General features: G+C 47.0%; 1 protein-coding gene across 4 annotated transcripts in view; it reads left to right on the top strand.

Moving 5' to 3' along the window:
* Positions 1-3509: 3509 nt before the first annotated feature.
* TTF1 (transcription termination factor 1) overlaps positions 3510-24174 on the top strand; it is a 28880-nt gene continuing 8215 nt past the window's right edge. Inside the window, exons 1-7 of one of the 4 annotated variants that reach the window (XM_061433946.1) lie at positions 3510-3581; positions 8777-9813; positions 13104-13324; positions 14755-14940; positions 16096-16174; positions 19740-19870; positions 21636-21870. In XM_061433946.1, the coding sequence (XP_061289930.1) occupies positions 8795-9813; positions 13104-13324; positions 14755-14940; positions 16096-16174; positions 19740-19870; positions 21636-21870 (1871 nt within the window). In that variant the 5' untranslated portion in view covers positions 3510-3581; positions 8777-8794. Of the gene's footprint in view, positions 3582-3673; positions 9814-13103; positions 13325-14754; positions 14941-16095; positions 16175-19739; positions 19871-21635; positions 21871-24174 lie in introns of those variants that run through there. The other 3 variants (XM_061433948.1, XM_061433949.1, XR_009739646.1) reach the window with 3 other exon arrangements.

The raw sequence follows: 24174 nt of genomic DNA, 5'->3' as shown, positions 1-24174 counted from the left end.
AAGGGACTCTCAAGAGTCTTCTCCAACACCACAGTTCAAAAGCATCGATTCTTTGGCACTCAGCTGTATTTATGATCCAACTCTCACATCCATATGTGACTACTGGAAAAACCATAGCTTTGACTAGATGGACCTTTGTCGGCAAAGTAATGCCTCTACATTTTAATATGCTGTCTAGGTTAGTCATAGCTTTTCTTCCAAGGAGCAAGCGTCTTCTAATTTCATGGCTGCGGTCACCATCTGCAAGGCCTAGATTCACTGGTCCTTAGTATTTGCCCTGTTTACTTTCACACACACATACTGCCGAATCATTTTGAAAATGTCTGCAGACAGTATCATGCATTCGTGCTAAGTCGCTCAGTTGTGGCCAATTCTTTGAGACCTAACTGTAGCCCACCAGGCTCCTCTGTCCATGGGACAAGAATACTGGAGCAGGTTGCCGTGCCCTCCTCCAGGGAGACAGTATCATATTTGACCTTAAATACATGTATCTGCCAAGAATAAGGACGTTCTCTTATAGAATGCTATTATGTCTATGGATTTTAATGTGATACAGTGGTAGCTCAGAGGGTAAAGAATCTGACTGCAATGCCGGAGACTTGTGTTCCATCCCTGGGTCAGGAAGATCCCCTGGAGAAGGGAATAGCAACCCACTCCAGTATTCATACCCACCCATGGCTAGCCCATGGGGTTGGAAACAGTCGGACATGAGTGAGTGACTAACACACTCTGCAGTCCATGTGCAAAGTTGGGAATCTGTACTTTAAGAGCTGCCCTAGTAACCACTGCACTGTTTTGGGAACCACTAGCCTGGATGTTTGGTCTGCCTTCTAGTTTCAGCCTTCTGTGGGGTCATTCACTCAGCATGATCACCTTCATTAAATGTGCAAATGTCTACAAGGCTCTGGGTAAGGGGTTCACCACAGAGTTAGTTGCACAGACAACAAACCTGCACTCAGGCCTTTCACACCAACAGTGGACAACACCAGCACTGCATTTCCAGAGCAGGCCAGAACTCCAACTGCTCATCCGAGGCCTGGAGCAGCCTTTGAGTGGTGACATGCGATGGAGGAGCCTGGAGGGCTGCAGTCCATGGGGTTGCGAAGAGTCAGATACGACTGAGCGACTTCACTTTCACTTTTCACTTTCATGCATTGGAGAAGGAAATGGCAACCCACTCCATTGTTCTTGCCTGAAGACTCCCAGGGACGGGGAGCCTGGTGGGCTGCCGTCTATGGGATCGCACAGAGTCGGACACGACTGAAGTGACTTAGCATAGCCTATGTATGTATGATGCAGGCTTATGGTTTCTCTAGTCTACTTTGCTTTCAGGTTTTCACATATATGTACATTATGCACTTAAAAAAATATTTATTTGGCTGTGCCAGGTCTTAGTCATGGCACTGGAGTCTTTAGTTACAGCACGTGGAATCTTTAGGTGCTGGCATGTGAACTCTTAGTTGCAGCGTGTGGGATCCAGTTCCCTGACTAAGGATGGAACCAGAGCCCCCTGCACTGGAAATGCAGTGTTTTAGCGACTGGACCACGAAGGAAGTCCCTCTTGTTCATTTTTTAATCAAAGCTCACACAGAGAAGGTCAAATAGTACAGCAAGGGGTAGGCTCCTGGAGTAATGGAAAGATCACAGGTTTTAATCCTAGCTGGGGGCAATATAAGTCGCTGGGACAAGTTACATGATTGCCGGAAGAAATATCAATAACCTCAGATATGCAGATGACACCACCCTTATGGCAGAAAGTGAAGAGGAACTCAAAAGCCTCTTGATGAAAGTGAAAGAGGAGAGTGAAAAAGTTGGCTTAAAGCTCATTATTCAGAAAACTGAGATCATGGCATCTGGTCCCATCACTTCATGGGAAATAGATGGGGAAACAGTGGAAGAGTGTCAGACTTTGTTTTTTTTGGGCTCCAAAATCACTGCAGATTGTGACCGCAGATGGTGACAGGGAGGCCTGGCGTGCTGCAATTCATGGGGTCGCAAAGAGTCAGACACGACTGAGCGACTGAACTGAACTGAACTAGCTTTCTCAGCCCCAAGGTAAGGCTGTTATCACCTAATAAAGATTCCTACAACAGCGGGTTGTTATAGGATTCAATGAGAAGTCTCGTCGCTGGTGTGATTATGTTCACTGTGCAATAAGGCTAAAAAGTTTGCGTGGCATGCATTCTGTCTTTGACTTGATGATCTGCTTAAAACTTTACTTTTAATCATAAACTATGATTCTTCGGGACACAGTGGAAATCAAAGAATCGGAATAGATATTCGAGGCTTCTTCTAGCTCTAACTTTCACGGAAGTTCAACGTGCATCAGACCCTGCACCAGTTCACCCCTGCCAACCCCTGAGGTCGCCTCCCACCTCTCCCCTGTCTTTCACGGTGCTCCCACTGCCCTGGCCTTCTTTCAGTTCCTCCAGCAACCAAGTTCAGGGCCTCCGGATCTGTTCCCAGCCTGGAACACTCTACCATCTCGATTTTTGTTCATCTTTTTCGTTTCAAACTCAACGGTCACTCGTCAGTCTTCTAACCTAGCACTCACTGACCCCAGTCGTTCTCCATCACATTGCCCTGTTTTATTTTCCTTGGAGGGTAATCTGAAATTATTTTGGTTGATCTGCTTGTTCTCTGTCTTCCTCGGGTAATCTTCACCTTCTCGTTCACTCCTGGACTGTAGATCAATTCAGTTCAGTCGTTCAGTCGATTCCGACTCTTTGCGACCCCATAAATTGCAGCACGCCAGGCCTCCCTGTCCATCACCAACTCCCGGAGTTCACTCAGACTCACATCCATCGAGTCAGTGATGCCATCCAGCCATCTCATTCTCTGTCATCCCCTTCTTCTCCTGCCCCCAATCCCTCCCAGCATCAGAGTGTTTTCCAATGAGTCAGCTCTTCGCATGAGGTGGCCAAAGTACTGGAGTTTCAGCTTTAGCATCATTCTTTCCAAAGAACACCCAGGGCTGATCTCCTTGCAGTCCAAGGGACTCTCAAGAGTCTTTTCCAACACCACAGTTCAGTGTAGATGGACTTCAGCAAAAAAAACCGTTGAATACATGGCAGTGTAGGCATGAACCAGCAAGTCGACGGAAGAGCTCTGTCATCCCACTTTCTCCCCTGCCCTGTGCGTGCATGCTAAGTCACTTCAGTTGTGTCCGACTCTGTGAGACCCTATGGACCGTATCCCGCCAGGCTCTTCTGTCCATGGCAATTTTCCAGGCAAGAATACTGGTGGGTGGCCATGCCTTCCTCCAGGGGATCTTCCCCACCCAGGGATCGAACCCTTGTCTCTAGAGTCTCTCACATCTCCTGCATTGGCCCGCAGGTTCTTTACCACGAGCGCCACCTGGGAAGCCCCTCCCCTGACGCACCCAACTCCCAAAGATCGCGGTAGGAAACAAAACCTGCAGAAAACAAAGGCCTAAGAATCACAGCCCGGAGCAGGCCGGCATGCTGTCATAGCAACGCGTTGCCGGAGGGCGGGCCGGAAGTGACGCACGACGATATCCGCTTCCACGACACCGGCACTTCCGGATTGGAAGGCAAGGGGACGACGCGTTTGGCCCGTAGGTGAGAGTGCTTTTCAGTTGTTCCGGTTTTTTTCCCCCAGTGATCGTGTCTGAACCAAGCTGTTTATGGCCGCTTGTCTTCATCTACCCAGAGGCCTGCGTTGGACCCAGGTCCCCAGGGATGGACGTGGTGCCTGTTTTCTCGCAGCCGCTCCAGGCCCTTCCACGCGGGAACTTTCGTTGTTTTTTTTTTTTTTTTCCCTATCAGCCCCGGAATGCCCGTCCCGGGGCCGAGCGGGGTCTTCATGGAACCCCAGAGTGGGGAGGGAATCCGGGACCAGGCTTGGGCACATCCCTGCAAGACAGGAAGTGGTCTATTCTGAATATAAATAGGGATAAATGCATATAAATAGGGCTGCTGCTGCTGCTGCTAAGTCGCTTCGGTCGTGTCCGACACTGTGTGACCCAATAGACGGCAGCCCACCAGGCTCCCCCGTCCCTGGGGTGAACAAGGAGTGGGTTGCCATTTCCTTCTCCAATGCATGAAAGTGAAAAGTGAAAGTGAAGTCGCTCAGTCGTGCCCGACTCTTCGCGACCCCATGGACTGCAGCCCACCAGGCTCCTCCGTCCATGGGATTTTCCAGGCAAGAGTACTGGAGTGGGTTGCCATTGTCTTCTCATAAACAGGGATAAATGCGTATAAATAGGGATAAATGCATATCCAGGGAACCGCTTAGGAAACAAGCAGGACGAGGAGACTGTAGCCCTTAGGTGGCCGGTTACATCCCTCCAGAGCTAAGTGCCGGAAACAGCTGGATTGTTGAGAAACCCTGTAAGGAGGAGGCGGGACCCAGGAGGAATTAGAGGAAGTGATTTTCAAACTTAAGACTAGTTATAGCGCAGAAAGGTAACGCAGAGGGAAATGCATTCCTGGGAGAATGAGGTGCTTTTGTAAATCCCCTGATAAACATATGGTATATTCTGGGGACATAAAGAAAACAGGATGTCTGAAACCCACAGAAAACGAGAGGTGGAGAGGTGGTCTTGGACCAGACTAAATCATAAAGGGAATGGTAGATGTGTAAGGATTTGGGATTCTGTCTTAAGAACAATGGAGAGGCCATAAAAAAAAAAGGTTTTTAGTGGGGAAGTGACCCTATATATAAAAGGTTGTGCTAAGTTCAAGAAACCAGGAGGAGCAACATACAAGGTATTTACCAAAAAGAAAGAAATGGATGGAAGGTAAATGAATATTTAAAAGAATTATCTGCTCTGTTCATTGTTATTAAGAGAGCTCGAGAGAATTCTCTGGTGGTCCAGTGGTTAGGACACCATGCTTGCACTACAGGGGACACAGGTTTGATCCCTGGTCAGGGTGGCTCAGCTGGTAAAGAGTCCACATGCAATGTGGGAGACCTGGGTTCAATTCCTGGGTTGGGAAGATCCCCTGGAGAAGGAAAAAGGCTATGCACTCCAGTATTCTGGCCTGGAGAATTCCATGGGCTGTATAATCCATGGGGTCAAAAGAGCTGGATGGGACTGAGCGACTTTCACTTTCAGGGAAGTAAGATCCCACAAGTTGTGTGGTGTGGCAAAAAAAAAAAAAAAAGTTGTGAAAGGGAGGAAAGAGAATAGCTAGATGGGACTTTGGGATTGGAGGATAGTGGCATCCTTGTGTTTTAAGTTAGAAAATAGTCTGAAGATTGTTGGACATTGCTAGAAGGGATCCAGTGCAGGAGGCAGAAGGGGAGAGACTGGTTAGCTGATGGATCACCATCGCTCTGAGGAGGAGGAGGAGGAGGTTGGATCCAGCACACAGGGAAGAAATGGTCTCTGACAGGAGAAGAAACACTTCCTTTGAAGCAGCAAGAGGGGAGAACAGGGCAAATGCAGGCAAACATGTTAGATTTGGGGGAACATATTTCTTAGCTAATGTGTGTAAGGCTGTGAGGTCTGAGGCAAGTTAATCTACTTCAGGTCAGAGTGAAGGATGAAATATTGTAGCTTGTTGAGCTACAAAATTCGTGTGTGCTAAATCATTTCAGTCGTGTCCAACTCTTTGCAACCCCATGGACTGTACCCCGCCAGGCTCCTCTGTCCATGGGATTCTCCAGGCAAGAATACTGGAGTGGGTTGCCATGCCCTCCTCCAGGGGATCTTCCCAACCCAGGGATCGAACCGGTATCTTCTATATCTCCTGCACTGGTAGGTGGGTCTTTACCACTAGCGCCACCTGGGGAGATTTGAAATAACCATTTCAAGAAGAGTAGGCAAGTGAGCCTTCTGGAGCACTGCTGTTCTCAGAAAACGTAAGAACACAAGCCACGTGTGTCATTTAGAATTTGCTAGTAGCTACATTAAAAAAAAAAAAGGAAAGAGAAGTAGGAATGCACATACTGAACGATATCCAAACCATCATTTCATCGTGAAAGCAATAAACAACAGTTATGGGTGAGCTCTTTCTCTGTCTCTGTTGCACGTCTTTGAAATGCAGTATGTATTTACGCTTAGATGCAGTTTGGCCTAACCACGTTTAAGTACTCAGCAGCCTCATGTGGCTCGTGGCTGCCGTATTGGACAGCACAGAACTAGAGAGACAGGGCTCAGTTGCTGGTCACTGCTCAGGTCCCAGCTGTCGTAAGCAGCCAAGGGCTTAAAGCAGTGCCCATCTGCCCAGTTGTGAGTTTTTTCCTCCAACTGTTCTTAACAGTTCCAGAGCAACCAAAGAGAAAGCATTAATTCATTCTCAAAACGTGTTTATTGGATTCCTCCCGTGAACCAGGCACTGCTAGACGCTGGGGCTCTGGTAGTGGAGGAGACAGCCAAAGCCCGCTGGGCCCTCTCTGAACAGGCCATCGAGTTGCAGCCGTTACACTGCTTACAGCTGAGGTCTCAGAGAGTCAGAGATGGGTGTCCATGTGTCTGAGTGACGCCAGGACGAGAGGCCTCCACCAAAGCTCCTGGTGCCTCCGTTGAAGGTACAATCATGAGGCTGGGGATTTGGCTTTTAGTCTGATCAGTCCACATGTTTGTCATTCCCAGACCTTCCAGCTACACAGTTCTTTTTTTTTTTTTAATATTTGGCTGCTGCAGGGACGTTCTCCAGTTGTGGCGAGCAGGGGCTGCTCTTGGGTGCAGTGCACAGGCTTCTCATCGGGGGGCTTCTCTTGTTGCAGAGCAGAGCACGGGCTCTAGAGCGCAGACCCAGTCGCTCCGCAGCATGTGGGACCTTCCTGGACTGGGGATTGAATTCAGGTCCGCTGCATTGGTAGCGGGGACTCTTAACCACTGGACCACCAGGGAAGCCCCACAACTCTTACAGTTTCTTTACTACCTAGGAAAAAGTAGGTACCTTCTGTAGAAAATATGCGTAGCATTCCGAATTGAAAGACCATTGATACAGAGAGGCCTCTAGAATCTGTTAACTGAAAATCACAAAATGCAGATCGTAAAATACAGACACCGTGTGAGGGGCTTCTTAGGTGGTGCCAGTGATAAAAACCCCGCCTGCCAAGAGACAGAAGAGATTTGATTCCTGGGTGGGGAAGATCCCCTGGAGGCGGGAACAACAATCCAGTCCAGTGTTCTTGCCTGAAGAATCCCATGGAGGGAACAGCCTGGTGGGCTACAGCCCAGAGGGTCACAAAGAGCCGGACACAAGCACAGTGACTTAGCACTCACGCACCTTCGGTGTGAGAAGGAGGGCTACGCAGAGGTCACTTTGATGTTTGAACCCTGTAAACATACTTCCTACTTACAGAGAAGTAAAGTCTTAAAAATTGAAACCAGAAGCAGTACAGAGCAAGGAGAGAAGACATGTTTGTAAAATTATATTTTTAACCATGTCTTTTGTGAAGTACATATCTATTCCTGTACTTAACCTCCAGAGTGCACATGCTCTGTATAAGAACTGACTTGGAGGCCTTATTAAACTTCATTCCAACTAACTGCAGAACTTGGACTCTTCTTTGAACCACTAATAAGGCCCATTCAGCCTCTTTCTCAAAGAGGTAATCTTTTAGCTTGAGGTCAGTGGTTGCCTGCTGTCCTCGCTGTGAACCACAGCTGGGCTAAATGCTGTAAAAGAGAAATAGTTTGCTGTGAAAGTATATTGTCTGGGGAATAGACAAAGCCCAAGCAATCAGGAAAACTTTCTTTTCTGTCTTTCCCTTTTGTAGATACTTAGTACATTTATATCCTTCATTAACACAAGTGAAAGCAGCCTGTGCCCTTGTTCTGCCCCTTGCTTTATAAAGTGAACTATTTAAGGCAGTCAAGTAAGCGTAGACAAAAATATAACAAACACCCCTGTACTCATTACTCCAGTTAAGAAATAAAAGACTGCAGGGACTTTCCTGGCAGTCCAGTGGTTAAGACTCTGCACTCCCACTGCAGGGAACAAGGGTGGATCCCTGGTTACAGAACTGAAATCCCACATGCCGTCATAGGGCGTGGCCTAAAAAAAAAAGGAAGAGAAAGAAAAATTTACAGATATGAGAGAAGCTGGCTCTCTGCTAAGCTGCTAAGTTGCTTCAGTCGTGTCCGACTCTGTGTGACCCCATAGACGGCAGCCCACCAGGCTCCCCCGTCCCTGGGATTCTCCAGGCAAGAACACTGGAGTGGGTTGCCATTTCCTTCTCCAATGCATGAACGTGAAAAGTGAAAGTGAAGTCGCTCAGTCCTGTCTGACTCTTAGCAACCCCATGGACTGCAGCCTATCAGGCTCCTTCGTCCATGGGAGTTTCCAGGCAAGAGTGCTGGAGTGGGGTGCCATTGCCTTTTCCGAGCTGGCTCTCTACTTGTCCCTAATCCCTGATTTGCCAGTTTACTGTGTTTATAGTTTTGCCACATATATATCCATTCAGAAAAGATACATGAAACTGTTTTTTTGTGTTTTAAATGTAATATATTTGGTTGTTATTTAGTCTGACTCTTTGTAAACCCATGGACCATAGCCCACCAGGCTCCTGTGTCCATGGGATTTCCCAGGCAAGGATACTGGGTGTGTTGCCATTCCCTTCTCCAGGGCTAGAGCGTTGTTCTCAGCTAACTGGTTTTTCTTCCTATATCATAAAGGCAATGGAAGCAGACAAGTGAATTATAGTGAGCTTGCTGTGCATTTAGAATAATAGGACATTTATAATCATGACTCCAGGCTTATCGTTTGTCATGCAATTTCATCTTTCTGTGATTTTGTTTTCTTTATTCTGAGGCTAATGTATAAAATGCTCTGCAAAAATAAACTGTGTTGTTAAGTTCCCCTACAGGAGTAAAATGGAAAGAGAATCAAGCAGCTTAGAAACCCAAACTCCCATTTTCGTGAAGAAAAAGGCTAAGCATTCTAAACATAAGGACAGACATCGGAGGCATTCCCAGGAGAGTTTCAGAGCCGCCCCCCTGGCAAACGAGCAGTGTGACATAACAAAGAGTAAAAAAAAGAGAAAGGCCAGCCAGCATCTCGTTTCTTCTCCTTTGAAGATATCAGAAATCTGCGATGAGACTGAAATGGCCACATCTAAACCCAAAAAGAAGAAAAAGAGAAGAAAAAGTGCTTCGGGAGTCGACGAGGAAACAGGTGTTGCGTACGTCCTGGTGGATAAAGAAAATATTGAGAACACACCAAAGAATTTCAGAAGCGATGTGGACGTCGTTTACGTTGATGCGAGCAAGGAGCAGAAGTCGACAGAACGGCCTGAAGTAGACGAACCCCATTCAGGTACTAAGCCATGTGAAAACACGTCCGAGGAGCTGCACAGTGAAGTTCGGAAGAAGAAGAAGAAGAAGAAGAAAAAGCATAAAAAACGTCAGAGGGAAGTTGAATCCTGGGATGCTGTCCAGGAAAGTCCGGGTGCAAGCATCGCCCTGCCCAGGGCAGCCTCCCAGGAGCAGGAACCGCAGCCTCAAGTGGACCAAGAAGAGGGAATCGTGCAACTCTCAATGTCTGCGGGTCACAGCAAGTCCAGGAAAAGGAAGAGGAAGCATCCAGATCCCCCAGAATTCGAGGCCTTGGCTGCGCCCGAGAGGGCCCAGAGTGTGTACTCGGAGGGATCCCGAGTAGCCGACGAGGTCGAGACTTCAGGAGGCAGTCAGGATTCCAGCGGCCTCAAGAAAAAGTCTAAGAAAAGGAAGCGAAGATCTCTTGAGAGCTCCGTGGAGCCTGGTGATTTTTCAGTGCCCAGGAGGAGCTCTGAGGACACACCTCTTGATTCCCTGGAAGGTACCTTGGTTGAAGGAAGTGCGAAACCCAGGCCACAAGAGGAGAATCCCCAGGCCTGTTCCAAAAAGGTGCAGAGGTAACATGATGGTGTACGTCTTGTGTGTGAATCCTGCCTGTGACCTCTTTGTTCAGCCGAGCTATAGTGAGTGCTAGAAATCATGAAGAGGTGGACCATCCGGGTGTAGAGTGACGTGTGGAACTAACTGCATAACTTGTCAGGGACCTTCCTTTCTTCATGTATATAATAAGGCAGTTAGATTCTGTTTTCATGAGAACTGTTTTTTTTTTTTTACTTTTGTATTCACTTCAGTCGCTCAGTCGTGTCCGACTCTGCGACCCCATGAACCGCAGCATGCCAGGCCTCCCTGTCCATCACCAACTCCCGGAGCCCACCCAACCTATGTCCATCGAGTCAGTGATGCCATCCAACCATCTCATCTTCTGTCTTGCCCTTCTCCTCCTGCCCTCAATCTTTCGCAGGATCAGGGTCTTTTCAAATGAGTCAGCTCTTCACATCAGGTGGCCAAAGTATTAGGAGTTTCAGCTTCAACATCAGTCCTTCCAATGAACACCCAGGACTGATCTTTAGGATGGACTGGTTGGATCTCCTTGCAGTCCAAGGACTTTCAAGAGTCTTCTCCAACACCACAGTTCAAAAGCATGAATTATTCAGCGCTCAGCTTTCTTTATAGTCCAACTCTTACATCCATACATGACCACTGGAAAAACCATAGCCTTGACTAGACAGACCTTTGTTGGCAAAGTAATGTCTCTGCTTTTTAATATGCTATCCAGGTTGGTCATAACTTTCCTTCCAAGGAGTAAGCATCTTTTAATTTCATGGCTGCAGTCACCATCTGCAGTGATTTTGGAGCCCAGAAGAATAAAGTCACCCACTGTTTCCACTGTTTCCCCATCTATTTGCCATGAAGTGATGGGACCGGATGCCATGATCTTAGTTTTCTGAATGTTGAGCTTTAAGCCAACTTTTTCACTCTCCTCTTATACTTTCATCAAGAGGCTCTTTAGTTCTTCACTTTCTGCCATAAGGGTGGTGTCATCTGCATATCTGAGGTTATTGATATTTCTCCCGGCAATCTTGATTCCAGCTTGTGTTTCCTCCAGCCCAGCATTTCTCATGATGTACTCTGCATATAAGTTAAAAAAAAGCAGAGTGACAATATACAGCCTTGACATACTCCTTTTCCTACTTGGAATCAGTCTGTTGTTCCATGTCCAGTTCTAACTGTTGCTTCCTGACCTGCATACAGGTTTCTCAAGAGGCAGGTCAGGTGGTCTGGTATTCCCATCTCTTGAAGAATTTTCCACAGTTTATTGTGATCCACACAGTCAAAGGCTTTGGCATAGTCAATAAAGCAGAAATAGAGGTTTTTCTGGAACTCTCTTGGTTTTTCGATGATCCAGCGGATGTTGGCAATTTGATCTCTGGTTCCTCTGCCTTTTCTAAAACCAGCTTGAACATCAGGAAGTTCACGGATCACATATTGCTGAAGCCTGGCTTGGAGACTTTTGAGCATTACTTTACTAGCGTGTGAGATGAGTGCAATTGTGCGGTAGTTTGAGCATTCTTTGGCGTTGCCTTTCTTTGGGATTGGAATGAAAACTGAGCTTCTCCAGTCCTGTGGCCACTGCTGAATTTTTCCAAATTTGCTGGAATATTGAATGCAGCACTTTCACAGCATCATCTTTCAGGAATTGAAATAGCTCCACTGGAATTCCATCATCTCCACTAGCTTTGTTCGTAGTGATGCTTCCTAAGGCCCACTTGACCTCACATTCCAGGATGTCTGGCTCTAGGTGAGTGATCACACCGTCGTGATTATCTGGGTCGTGAAGATTTTTTTAGTACAGTTCTTGAGTGTATTCTTGCCACCTCTTAATATCTTCTGCTTCTGTTGGGTGCCTACCATTTCTGCTTCTTTCTTAATACCTTCTGCTTCTAATTAGGTCCGTACCATTTCTTTTGTATTGGGTGTAGCCAATTAACAACGTTGTGATAGTTTCAGGTGAACAGTGAAGGCACTCACCCCTTACATATACATGTATTCATTCTCCCCCAAACTGCACACGCCCCTCCCCCGCCCCCCCACCTCCAGGCGGCCACGTAACACTGAGCACAGTTGCTTGTGCTATGCAGTAGGTCCTTGTTGTTTATCCATTTTAAATATAGCAGTGTGTGCTTGTCCATCCCAACCCAGCAACTATTCCTTCCTCCCATCTTCCCCGCCTTTCCCCCGCCCCGCCACCACAACCCTAAGTTCCTTCTTTATGTCTCTGACTCTCTGGCTCTGAAATTCTATGCATAAGTTTAAAAGGCATTTTAAGACCCCAAAGTTACCTTTGTCTATATGCACATGGATAGGAGAAAGGATTAGAGGACTTAGAATGTTACTGGAGCTGAAGAAAACTTGAATTAGGGTTCTCCCAAATAAAAGGAGTTTGGATATTGTTATTTACATAGTTATCATTTAAATATGCCGGCTGATGAATAAAAGTTCCGGGCGCTTGGGACAGGTTTCCTCCCCATTTCCTTATCGGTGACTTCTCTTTGCTGACTAGAAGATTGTCCTGGCTTGAAGTAGAAGTTAAATGGCCTAGGGCCCAGCTCACATCATCCTCCGTGTCATCTCATCAGGGCATTTTAGATCACTCATAATGAGGCAGGAGTGTTCCAGGCTCCTGGTTCTTGTACTGAGCTGTGAACCTGTGAAGACTTGACACTTTGCTCAGACAAGCACATACAGTTTCAGTTTCATTTTTCAGTTACCTGTCTGAGCAGCTAGCTGATATAGTTGACTTCTTAGTCAACTATATCAGCTAGCTTTGGACAGCTGATTGGAAGTTTCTGGGGATGAATTAGAAAACTGTTTCTTTATACTGCAAAGGGGAAAAAATACGGTCGTTGTTAATTGCACTGAAGTAGTGGTAACTATGAAGACCCTAAATATTGACTTACCTAATTAATGACCATTATTACAGAACGTAACTCACTGAAAGAGTCCCGGAGGTGTCTTGAGTATCCATGAGTGTAGAAGAGGGCCTGGTTTATGAGGAAGTCAATGTCTGAAACAATAAAGTTGAGAAACACTAATATAAGAAGCAGTACCTTGTGGAAATAGGGCTTAGGGCTGTGTGTTTACCTTCTTGTCGGCCCCAAAGGCGTATCGAGTTAGTAAAGCTGTTCAGTACATTAAAGAGTTCAGACATCGTGGACTGAATCAACTGCAGGATCCCTGCAAGCTTTAATGTTGTCACAGTCTAAATGAGAGTCATTGTAAGAAAAGAATCTGAAAGCCATTGGGCATGTGACCCATCGAGGTTAATCAACCCAGTTTTTCTCCATAGGTCAGAACCTACAAATGACGACGAAAGCAATTCGGCTAAAGATTCCGTAGCTAAATACTTATCTGAAGATTCGCGAGATTCCGAAGATCCGGAGGTGGACTTGGAGTCTGCAGTGAAGCAGCTGCAGGAATTCATCCCGGACATCAAGGACAGGGCTGCCACCACCATCAAGCGGATGTACCGAGATGACCTGGGGCGGTTTAAAGAGTTCAAAGCCCAGGGTGAGCTTGTGGCCTGAGCCTGAACGTTGGTCAGACGTCTTCGCTATTAATGTGTGTGTAAATTGCCCGGACCTCCTTGGTGCACAAGTTCCGCTTTATAGGTTTACGGGAAGCGTCCCTTAGCTGCTTTCAGCTTCATCTCCTTCCAGAACCATCATCTGTGCTATAAAATTAGCAAAATAAAGTGCAGTGGTTTTCCTCTTTTTTGATGCAAGTTTTGGTAGGGGAGGTGAGGGAAGAACAAGGCTGAAAGAACCCGGTGAACACAGATGAAGCCTCGAAGATGTGGGGAAAGAGGTTAAGTGGCTAAGAGGCTGGGAAGGATGCACCAGTGAGATTAAATGAAAATACTCGTATCAAATATCATCGGCTTTGATGAGATGTAATTTCCAGGGTGTTAATTGGAGGGTGAGCTGGTGGTAGTTGCCATGGTTTCAAGCATTACCCGGCTTGGTCTCCTCGTTGATTTCACTGTGTTACAAGAACCTCTCAAAAAGCCTATTGGATTTCAGAATGAACTGCAAGTGTAGGGCTTCGTACTGCAAGTGAGTGGTATTTACTCATGACTGTCTGCCGTGTGACACCCGGTGCCACTGGTTACTGACAAAAGTAAAAGGGGGCGTTAGCCTTGTAGAATTCATCATGTTGATAAGATTCGTTTTTTAAAAAATAGACAAACTAAGCAAGAAGAACAATTCATTGAGCAGTATCTATAAAGGACCCCATTTTATTTCTGTATTTTATGCTGACATTTTTATTAGTGTGTATTTTATGAAAAGATTTTAAAAATAAGTCTGGGACCTCCTTGGCGGTCCAGTGGGCTCCTCACTTCCACTGCAGGGGGCACAGGTTCAATGCCTGGTTAGGAACTAAGATCCCACATGCCACGTGGCTTGGCCAAAAATTAAGTCTAAGAATGGGAAGGTGTACTGTGTAACGCAGTCATTAATAATGAGACTTGAGTGCTTGGAATTATGACAAGGAATAGAACGTGAGTCGCAGTGACCTTGACCCCTCCATCCCCCAAGGCCCACACACACAGTACACATACGTGTTCACGTAAGCGCAAGCCAGTTGGCAGCACTGCTTTAGGGGACTGGGTGGCAGAGGAGAGTGAAGGGGGCTTCTTTTAAACTTCTGTTTCAATAGTTTGAATTTTTAATGTATGTTACTCTTAATATTTCTTTAAAGTAACTGTATAAGAAGGGATTGATGGCACAGCAGAGGTCACACTGGAGTAGGATGACCAGGGGAGACTTGGGGAGGACAGAGTGGCTTGAGCTGAACTCTTTAGGGGAGCAGATGTCCAGGGCCCAGGCGGGGGCTGCTCCCTGACCCGAGGGGAGGGGCTGACAGGCACTGTGTCATAAGTTGCTAAAGACTTAACATTGGTGCCTTTTTCTCCGCCCCCAACCGCCCCCCAATCCTAGGTGTCACTATTAAATTTGGCAAGTTTTCCGTGAAGGAAAATCAGCAGTTGGAGAAGAATGTGCAAGAATTCCTGTCCCTGACGGGAATCGAGAACGCAGACAAGCTGCTGTACACAGACAGATACCCGGAGGAGAAGTCTGTAATCACCGACTTAAAGAGGAAATACGCGTTCCGAGTGCACATTGGTAAGTTTAGACCTGGGGCTCTTTGAGCCTCCACAGCCTTCCAGCCTTACATGTGTGATCACGGCGATCACTGAGCGCGGGGTCTGGCCCACCACTGCCGCAGCACATGGTGGCCGCTGTGTTAACAGTCCTTTTACTGCCAGCCTGTACTTTCAGGGCTTTGGAACGTGTTCACTAGCGCGTTGACAGGTGTTGTAAGGAATGATCAGCTTCCGGGTTTCCTGCATGCTTACGCTCAGTCCTGTCTGACTCTCTGCTACTAGGTAACAGTTGCAGTTTTGGGTCCTCTCACAGTCCTGTACTGTGTTTTTTTTGTTTTTTTTTTTTTTGCATATACTGCAAAAAGCGCATCCCTCTGTGTGCCAGCATCTCCCAGGGTCTTTAAGTAGAGCCATGTGTGTGCTTGAGCTGGGACCCTCGTCCTGGAGGTATCCTTGGAAAGTCGGAGAAGGTCATGAAGGAGTATAGGTTTGGACTGAAAAAAAAATCTCTTGTGACTCCCCCGGTGGTCCCATGGCTGAGACTCGGTGCTCCTAATTCAAGGGACCCGGGTTTGATCCCTGGTCGGGGAACTAGACCCCGCATGCTGCAACTGAAAGAATTTCCACGCCACGACTAAGACCTGGTGGAGACAAATTAATAATAATAATAGTAAATCTCTGTTGTATTTAAAGAGGAGGATTTCTTAGGTTTTTGTCTGGAATGCACAAAGGAAAGCAGAACAGTCAGCCCCGGCTGGGGGACCGTTTCATCTCTGGAGTGGAAAAGCAGGAAAAAGCTTATTTGCTTGGAAAAGTTTTTTGTTTTATCTTGTAGAGAACTGCTGGCGTGTGTCCTCCACCTCAGTCTCCCCTTCTCCTAATTCAGTGCCTGTGCCTTATGAGGTTCTTTTCATGAATTTAGTAGACCAGAAGCCAGAGAGCCTCCATAGTATGCATGTAGTTTTCAGAGACCATCAAGGAAATGGGATTTTATATCAATATATCTGCTTCCCAAGACAGCTTCCTGCAGGCCATAGGAAATCCCAGCCTCCACCTGGGGTCTAGGATTGCTCGTGTAGTAAAAAGGGGCTCTCCTGGGTTTCTTTTATAATTGCAACTGCATTCCCTGCCACACTCCCGGTGTCCCTCTGACCACCATCTGTTCTGGCTTCAGGTAAGGGCATTGCCCGGCCCTGGAAACTCGTATATTATCGAGCAAAGAAGATGTTCGATGTCAACAATTACAAAGGCAGGTAAGAAAAAAATGGGAACAGGACATTTCTCTGGTCTTTGTGATAATATAAGTCAAAGGGTCCACAACAAGATGGTGAAGATTCTTGTGTGCGAAACGAGGTGTGTTGCCATGTGTATGTCTCCAAGGACCCTTTCAGGTGTCACCTCTTGAGTTAATCTTCCACAATATCCCTCTTTTAAACCCCTAGTTTTTCTTTCTGCTTTTATCTTAGCACTCGCCATGTGCTGCCTCTTGCCGTTCCTCGTGAGGTTTTCTTGGTGGCCTCCCAAGCTGTAAGCTCCTTGGGAGCCCAGACGCCCCTTCTCAGTGCAGCGTGTCTGCAGCACAGAGCCCAGTACTTTGGGTTTCCGGTGAATGTTGGAAGGTGGAGCTGAGCCACGAGTAAGGTCATCCCAGCGTGATTCAGTTGCATCAGTGCAGAGAGTTTCATGGGGCGATGGACAGTCTTTCCTTTCTTTTTTTCCTAAATAAAATACCCAATTATGGTCTGTTTCTAACACTCCAAATAAAACAAATGTAGATTGAGCCTTGGTTGTAGGTAAGCACTCTGCTTCAGAACAAAGGGATGAGCAGAAAAGCATCAGCTCCCGCCCATGAGGTTCCAGACAGCCACCAAGGGCTCAACCACTGATCCCACCTCCAGGAGGCAGACAGTGTGAACCTATCAGGGCCATCAGGTCCTCCTTAGCACCATGATTTTAAACCAAGACATACGTGTTATCAGATCTTAACACAGATATGACCTTGGTTTCTTTTTTGAAACTTGCTGAAAGAAATAAAGCTGAAATAGAGGAAAGGTGTTCATGCGGACTGAAACCTGTCCCCACCCTTCCCCAAGTCCCAGTGTCACACAGCTGTGGACAGAACTTTAAGAAAATTCACCAGCGATGACATGTTCAGTGGGACTTAAAAGAACACTTTTGCTAGATCAGTGTTGACAAATGCGGTAACCTAGGTGTGGGAATGAGGAGAAGGCAGTGGCACCCCACTCCAGTACTCTTGCCTGGGAAATCCCATGGATGGAGGAGCCTGGTGGGCTGCAGTCCATGGGGTTGCTAAGAGTCGGACACTACTGAACGACTTCACTTTCACTTTTCAGTTTCACGCATTGGAGAAGGAAATGGCAAGCCACTCCAGTATTCTTGCCTGGGAAATCCTATGGATGGAGGAGCCTGGTGGGCTGCAGTCTATGGGGTCGCTAAGAGTCAGACATGACTGAGCGACTTCACTTTGACTTTTCACTTTCACGCATTGGAGAAGGAAATGGCAACCCACTCCAGTGTTCTTGCCTGGAGAATCCCAGGGACGGGGGAGCCTGGTGGGCTGCTGTCTATGGGGTCGCACAGAGTCGGACACGACTGAAGCGACTTAGCAGCAGCAGCAGCAGGTGTGGGAATGACGGTTTTAGAATGATGGAAATCTGTCGTTCTGATCATGCAGCTCATTGGTGCCACATTTATGTTGTGGTGGCCATGTACCCTAAGCATGTTTTTACAGGTTAAGGAATTCTCAAGTGGGAAAGCCACAGGAAGTCAAAAATCAAAGAATTGAAAGGCTCCAAGGGGCTGCAGAGGTCAGAACACTTGTTTCCTCATTTTCGTCCACTCAGTTTCTAGGCACCTCTTTTCTGTGGCTGCAAAGGTGCTCTTAAGTCATTTTTTAAATCTCAGTAAGACCCTGCCTGCCCTGAGAAGGAGACTGCTGGAAAGGTTGATTCTTAGTGGTGAAGGATTGCCATTCAACCATTCTCTGCATTTTAGATACATTTCTGAGAATGCTGGAATCTTAACTGTCCTGAGATAGTTGTGGATCACTATCACTAGAGATGGTTAGTATTTTATAAAGGCTGCTTTCATGTCATATTAGTAATAACATCACCCACCACTTCCCCCACCCCATCCAGAAGGAATTGTAGAATGTCATAAAGATGGCTTTTTCTTCACTTAAACATTTTAGGTGTTTGATCTCAAAAATCTCTTTATAGTGCATTTTAGTTCTTTTCTTGAATATCTTTGCTTTTATGTGGGGTTCATAAACCTTAACTTCCTTAAACTGACAGATTTGTGCTAAGCCACCTGTCGTGTCTTTATTGAGTGTCTATTATGTGTCAAGCACCACGGGTACCACAGCGCAGAAAGTCCCCAGGGGCCCCGCCCTCCAAGGACGTCCCCTGCAGAGCTGTGCTGCCCGTCTCGGGACCACCACCCTCACACGGCGTGGAGCACTCAAGCCGTAGTTAGTCCAAGCCTTGCCGTTCTGAAGAATAAAATACTGGATTTAGAAGGCCTAGTGTGGAGCAGAAGTGAAGTGAAGGTCACTCAGTCACGTCCGACTCTCTGCGTCCTAGTGCGTGGAATTCTCCAGGCCAGAACACTGGAGTGGGCAGCCTTCCCTTCTCCAGGGGATCTTCCCAACCCAGGGATCGAACCCAGATCTCCTGCATTGCAGGCAGATTCTTTACCCCCTGAGCCACAAGGGAAGCTCCCTTATTCATACTTTGAGGTTCTGATTACATGTTGAAATGGCTGCAGGTTTAATACATTCAGTTCAGTTCAATTCAATCGCTCAGTCATGTCCGACTCTTTGCTACCCCATGGACTGCAGCACACCAGGCCTCGCTGTCCATCACCAACTCCCGGAGTTTACTCAAATTTTAATACATTAGGTTAAATAAAATGTGTTATTAAATTAACTCATCTAAAAACAAATAAAAGTAATTTTCATACAATCCCTAGAAATTTCTAAGTGACACAATTGACTCAGACATTTCCATTGGCCAGTGGTGGCGTGGGGGAAGGTCAGGCAAACCAGGGAGCCACAGCACACAGTTGGAAGTAGTGACAGGGGCAGTAATGGGATAGCAGGGCACCGCCAGCCCTGATGGTCAGGAAAGCCTCGCTAAGATGCACCGTTTCAACTGCATCTGAAGAGCCGGCAGGAGCTTTCCAGGGGGTCAAGTGGAAAGGAGAGGAGGGCTTCCCATCGCAGGTCTAGAGGCCGAGGTGACTGGTGAAACTGAACCATGGAGAGCGCTGGCCTTTGCAGGCATAGTCAAAACGTCCAGGTTTTATTTGGAACCTTTATGGGTCTGGCTGGAGAATAGTGAGATCCATCTGCCCTGGCCTCTGCGTAAGTGAGCCAGGCCTCTGGCCAGGGACTGTGGTGACCGATTTATAGGATGCCCACAGGTGAGATGGGCTTCCCTTATGGCTCAGCTGGTAAAGACTCCACCTGCAGTGTGAGAGACCTGGGTTCAATCCCTGGGTTGGGAAGATCCCCTGGAGGAGGGAAAGGCTACCCACTCCAGTATTCTGGCCTGGAGAATTCCATGGACTGTATAGTCCATGGGGTCACAAAGAGTCAGACACAGCTGAGTGACTTTCACTTCACTGTCACGGGTGAGATGCCAAGGCAGGAAGGGGCAGGGCTCTGGATCCTGGGAGCTGGTATCCTGATGGTCCACCCCACTCAGCTGCTTCCAGCACCGCAGAGTGCCCAGTGAGGATACAGGCTTTAAGCTTATGGTTCCTGCTCAGCTGTGACCTGTTTTCTCTTCCTCTTAGGTACAGCAAAGGAGATACCGAGAAGTTGAAGATATACCAGTCCCTGCACGGGAACGACTGGAAGAAGATTGGCGAGATGGTGTCTCGAAGCAGCCTCTCTGTGGCCCTGAAGTTCTCCCAGATCAACGGTCGTAAGTCGTGGTCCCTGGTGCCCACCCGGGTGAACAGCCCAGCCCAGAATGGCCCAGGGTCCAGGCATCACTGCCCACCTGTCTGCTGAGAGAGCCATCACTGTTTCAGCCATTCCCTGACCAATTCATTTCTTCATGGGCATGGTTGAAACCACACAACCCTTACTCCCCAGACTGATTTCTGTGTTGCACTGAACTCAGTTCAGTAGCTTTCAGCCTGACTAACTGCCAGATAAACCGAAACCCGAGGAAGCCAGTGGACAGGAGAGCTGGGCCCGCCAAGGTCTGTTCCCCGAGGTGGCCCGGAGGCCGTCGAAGGGAGGGCCTGTTGGGTGTGGGTGTTTCCCAGTGTCAGCCATCGCCTGTCTCTTTTCCTCCTCTTTCATTGAAAGCTGCCTTGGTTGTACTCTCCACATTAAAAAAAATCCCCAGTTAGCTTTAAGAAGGCAGTCCTTAGTGGGTGTTGGCATCAGCCCAGAGGCTAAATCAGCGTTGGGTTTCCAGTAAATATTTGAAGGTGGAGCTGAACATGAGTGTGATGTCATTCCAGCGTGATTCAGTTGCATCAGTGCAGAGAGTTTCATGGGGTGATGGCCAGTCTCCCGCCCTGCAGGCAGAACGGGGCAGTGGGTTCCAGCCAGGTGTCTGCATGTCTGCATGCAGTAGACCCCGAGGGGGTTGGAGACCAGGCCTTCTGTGCCCCCAGTGCCAGCCAAGCCTCAGCGTGGCCAATTCTGCCAGTTTCCAGGAAGTAAAGCAAACATCTGAATTTGCGTGCACGTGTGAAATCAAAATATCTTTTGGGAATTTTACCTTTTTATCCTTGGGACTCTCTTGACTTTTAAGTATTCATCCTAATTGTTACTGGGGAAATAGTAACAGTAACACTGTGGCCAAATCAAAGATAGGTGTAGCCTGCCAGTTTGCGGCCTCGTCCTTAGCATGTGAGCAGCTAGACAAGAAGGGTGAACTGTGGGTGCTCTGGCGCCTGCAGCGGTGATTGGCTGTCGAGGTTCTCAGATGCCTTCGTCGTCACGTGCTGCAGTAGCCTCGCTGCGCCGTGCACCCCGCTCCAGGAACTCTTGTGGGGAGTTACGCATATAACATGGAAGACCTTTGGTTGCTTTCTTCCCCACCAAATGTTTAGGGAATTCACAACTGCCTGCAGGAGAGATTACTCCTAGAAACGAAAGAATGGCTTTTGCAAAGTTCAAAAATAGATTGCTTTAAGAAAGGGGTTTTTGGTTTTGGTTTTGGCCATTGGTTGTACGTGTGTGCACGCGTGTGCATGTATACATACCCTTGGTTCTTAAAAAGAATCCGTGGGCGCTTTAGTAGTTTCGCCTTGATTTGCATGTAAACTGTTTTGTGATTCAAATGTTGCCCGCTATCTTTTGGAAAGTGGCTGATTATCTTTTTGTTTCTAAAGACTTTCTTCTTCCAGAGCAGTTTTGGGGTCACGGTTAAAGCGAGAGGATGGTACAGAGATTTCCTGTATGCCCCCACCCCTCACACGCACAGCCTCCCCCACCATCAGCAGCCCCCCAGCAGAGTGGCCCATGTGTACAGTCCATGAACCGACGGTGGCACGTCTCAACCCCCCCTGAGTCCACAGTCGACGATAGGAGCCTTTCTAGCTATTGTCCCCTCTGTGGGTTTGGACTGATGTCCAGTGACACATCTCCATCATTCTCGTCGTGTTTTTAATACTGTGTTTGAAAGCAAATAGATTAGCAGCTTGAAGACCATCCTTTTATGTCAACAGAAATTAATCATGGTGCCTGGAGCAAGACGGAAACCCAGAAACTAATCAAGGCTGTTGAAGAAGTGATTCTGAAGAAAATGTCTCCCCAGGAGCTAAACGAGATGGATTCTAAACTGCAGCTGAACCCTGAAGGCCGCCTGTCGATTGTTCGGGAGAAGCTCTACAAAGGCATATCCTGGGTAGAAGTGGAGGCTAGAGTGGAAACCAGGAATTGGATGCAGTGTAAAAGTAAGTGGTAAGTTTGAGGCTTCTTACCTAAATCTCAACAAGGTGCCGACCTCCCCCTTCTCGGCAGTTTCTAGTGAGTGGGTGGGCTGGGGAGGTCCCTAAGAATACTTGTAACTACCTACCACGTGGAAAGCCTTGCAGGTCAAGAGGAATCCTCTCCGATCCTCGGCTCCAGCAACTTCGATGTCAGTGTCTGATGTAAGGTGGCGCTTAGCCAACCCTGATTCATCGTGTGGCTACTTCATAAATAACTTGAACCTTTTAAATTCTTTTTATTATTCTAATTGAAGTATACTTGATTTACAGCGTTGTATTAGTTTCAGAGATATAGCTAAGTGATTCAGTTGTATGGAGAGAATTTTTCATTCTCTTTTCCAGCATTTACGAGACACTGAGTCCAGTTCCCTGTGCTTGTACCTGGTGTGTCTGTTTCACATCTGGGAGTTTGTATCTGCTGCTCCCCGTCTCCTAATCTGTCCCTCCCCCGCTGACCCTCTGGTTACCAAAACTTTGTTTTCTATGTCTGCTTTGTAAATAGAACTTGAATCTTCTTAATATTGAATATTGTATTCAATATTATTGAATATTGTATTGACTTCTGGTTTTTTCACTCTGTCCCTTTCTTCATAAAACAAGGCTGTTACCTATTTATAGCATGAAAAAAAAAAGTACAAAACTAACATTCAGGAGAGAAGTCACAAGCCTAATGATCAGAAATAGCTCTCCCTCCTTATTTTTGCTTTCTTTGTTTTTTTTGACTTTGACTTTGACTTTCTCTTTCTCATTCAGACTCCTTCGCCGAAGCAGGGCGGCCGTACGTTCGTCCTGGAAGGCGTTTAGGTGCATCCGTAGAAGTGGTTTCAGTCCGGCTCTGGCCGCACAGTCTTTGCCTGGGGTAGTGTTTCCCGGGCCTGCAAAGGCTCTGAGCTGAACTTCGAGCTGCAACATAGCAGTGGTCCTGAGCTCACGCCCCAGGCCTCCTACACAAAAGGGGCTCCATCGACTTGACTATTGAAGAAGAATGGACTCCAGAGTGGGCATGTTGTGCATTAAAAGCAAACTCCTGGATTATACTGTGTACCTGGCAGCTATGCTGTAGGGTACTTATTTTTTTTCTAGAAGACTGTCCTCAGGACATAAACTCCAAAGAACAGATAATGTTTTAGGTGGGGAAACAGGTACTATGGAGGAATCAGAGACCTTTCTACCTCTGGTAACTTAGACTTGAAGAAGTGGGAGGACTTCCCTGGCTGTCCACTGGTTTCAGTCTGCACTTCCACTGCAGGGGGCGAAGGTTCGATTCCTGATCGGAGAAGTTCCGCGTGCTGCAGGTTGTGGCCAAAAAAAAGCAGTGAGACTTCCCTGGTGTCCTGTGGTTAGGACCGCATGCCTTCACTGGGTCAGGCCTGGGTTTGATCCCTGCTCGGGGAGCTATGATCCTGCAAGTCATGCGGCCAAGAAAAAGAGTGGGTGATAAGCCTTAGAGATGAGACGTCAGTGTCTTAGAAGGGAAACGACCGAGAGAGCCACGCCTCAGAATCAGCGGAACTAAATAAAGGCAGGGCGTCTTTTTTAATTGGAAGAAAATGTAGAAAACTGGAACACTGAACGTTGATTTACTTCACGAAACACTGAAGTGGCATCAGGTGGTACATTTCAGAACCGGGGACGTGGGCAGCCGACCACGAAGTGTTGGTTTCTGTGTCATGCATCTTCCTTCTCAGGAAAGCAGATGTCACAGCTTGTGACCTGTCCATCCGATTGTGACAAATTTCACTCTTTAAGAGAAGCACTCTTTAAATATTTTTAATTAGGTTCCTGCTCTCATTAGGAACTCCAGGGAACCCTTTTCCTCAGCCATGAGCTTTGAGCCTTACAAGAATCATTGAATCATTTATCACTTTACTCAATGTCTCTTATTTGGTATTTCAACAGCTCAAAGGTAATAACACCCATGTCCCTGTTCTATAAGCAATCAAAAATAAATTGAGTCTACACAGCACCCTTTAGCACCAGCAAGCAGGCTTCTTTTTTCTTTCTTCCTTTGTTTAACTGTTTTATCATTAAAATTTTATGACACACTAACTTAGAACTCCTTGTATCCATCATCCAGTTTCAATAAATAATCAACAGCTTTCTATCAATTTATTTGTACTTTTCCCACTTAAAAACAAGTATACTCTTGATCGTGGTAAATGCTAGCAGTGATGGGTTGCACAAGTTAGAAAGTAGTAGAAATTAAAAAAACAATAAGGACGACTGTTTTTTTTAATTTTTCCAAATATTTCTTTAATTTTCTCTATACTTGAGG

This window comes from Bos javanicus, chromosome 11 (genome assembly GCF_032452875.1).
Source record: "Bos javanicus breed banteng chromosome 11, ARS-OSU_banteng_1.0, whole genome shotgun sequence".
NCBI classification, from domain to species: Eukaryota; Metazoa; Chordata; class Mammalia; order Artiodactyla; family Bovidae; genus Bos; species Bos javanicus.
This window is presented reverse-complemented; position numbering and strand designations above follow the sequence as displayed.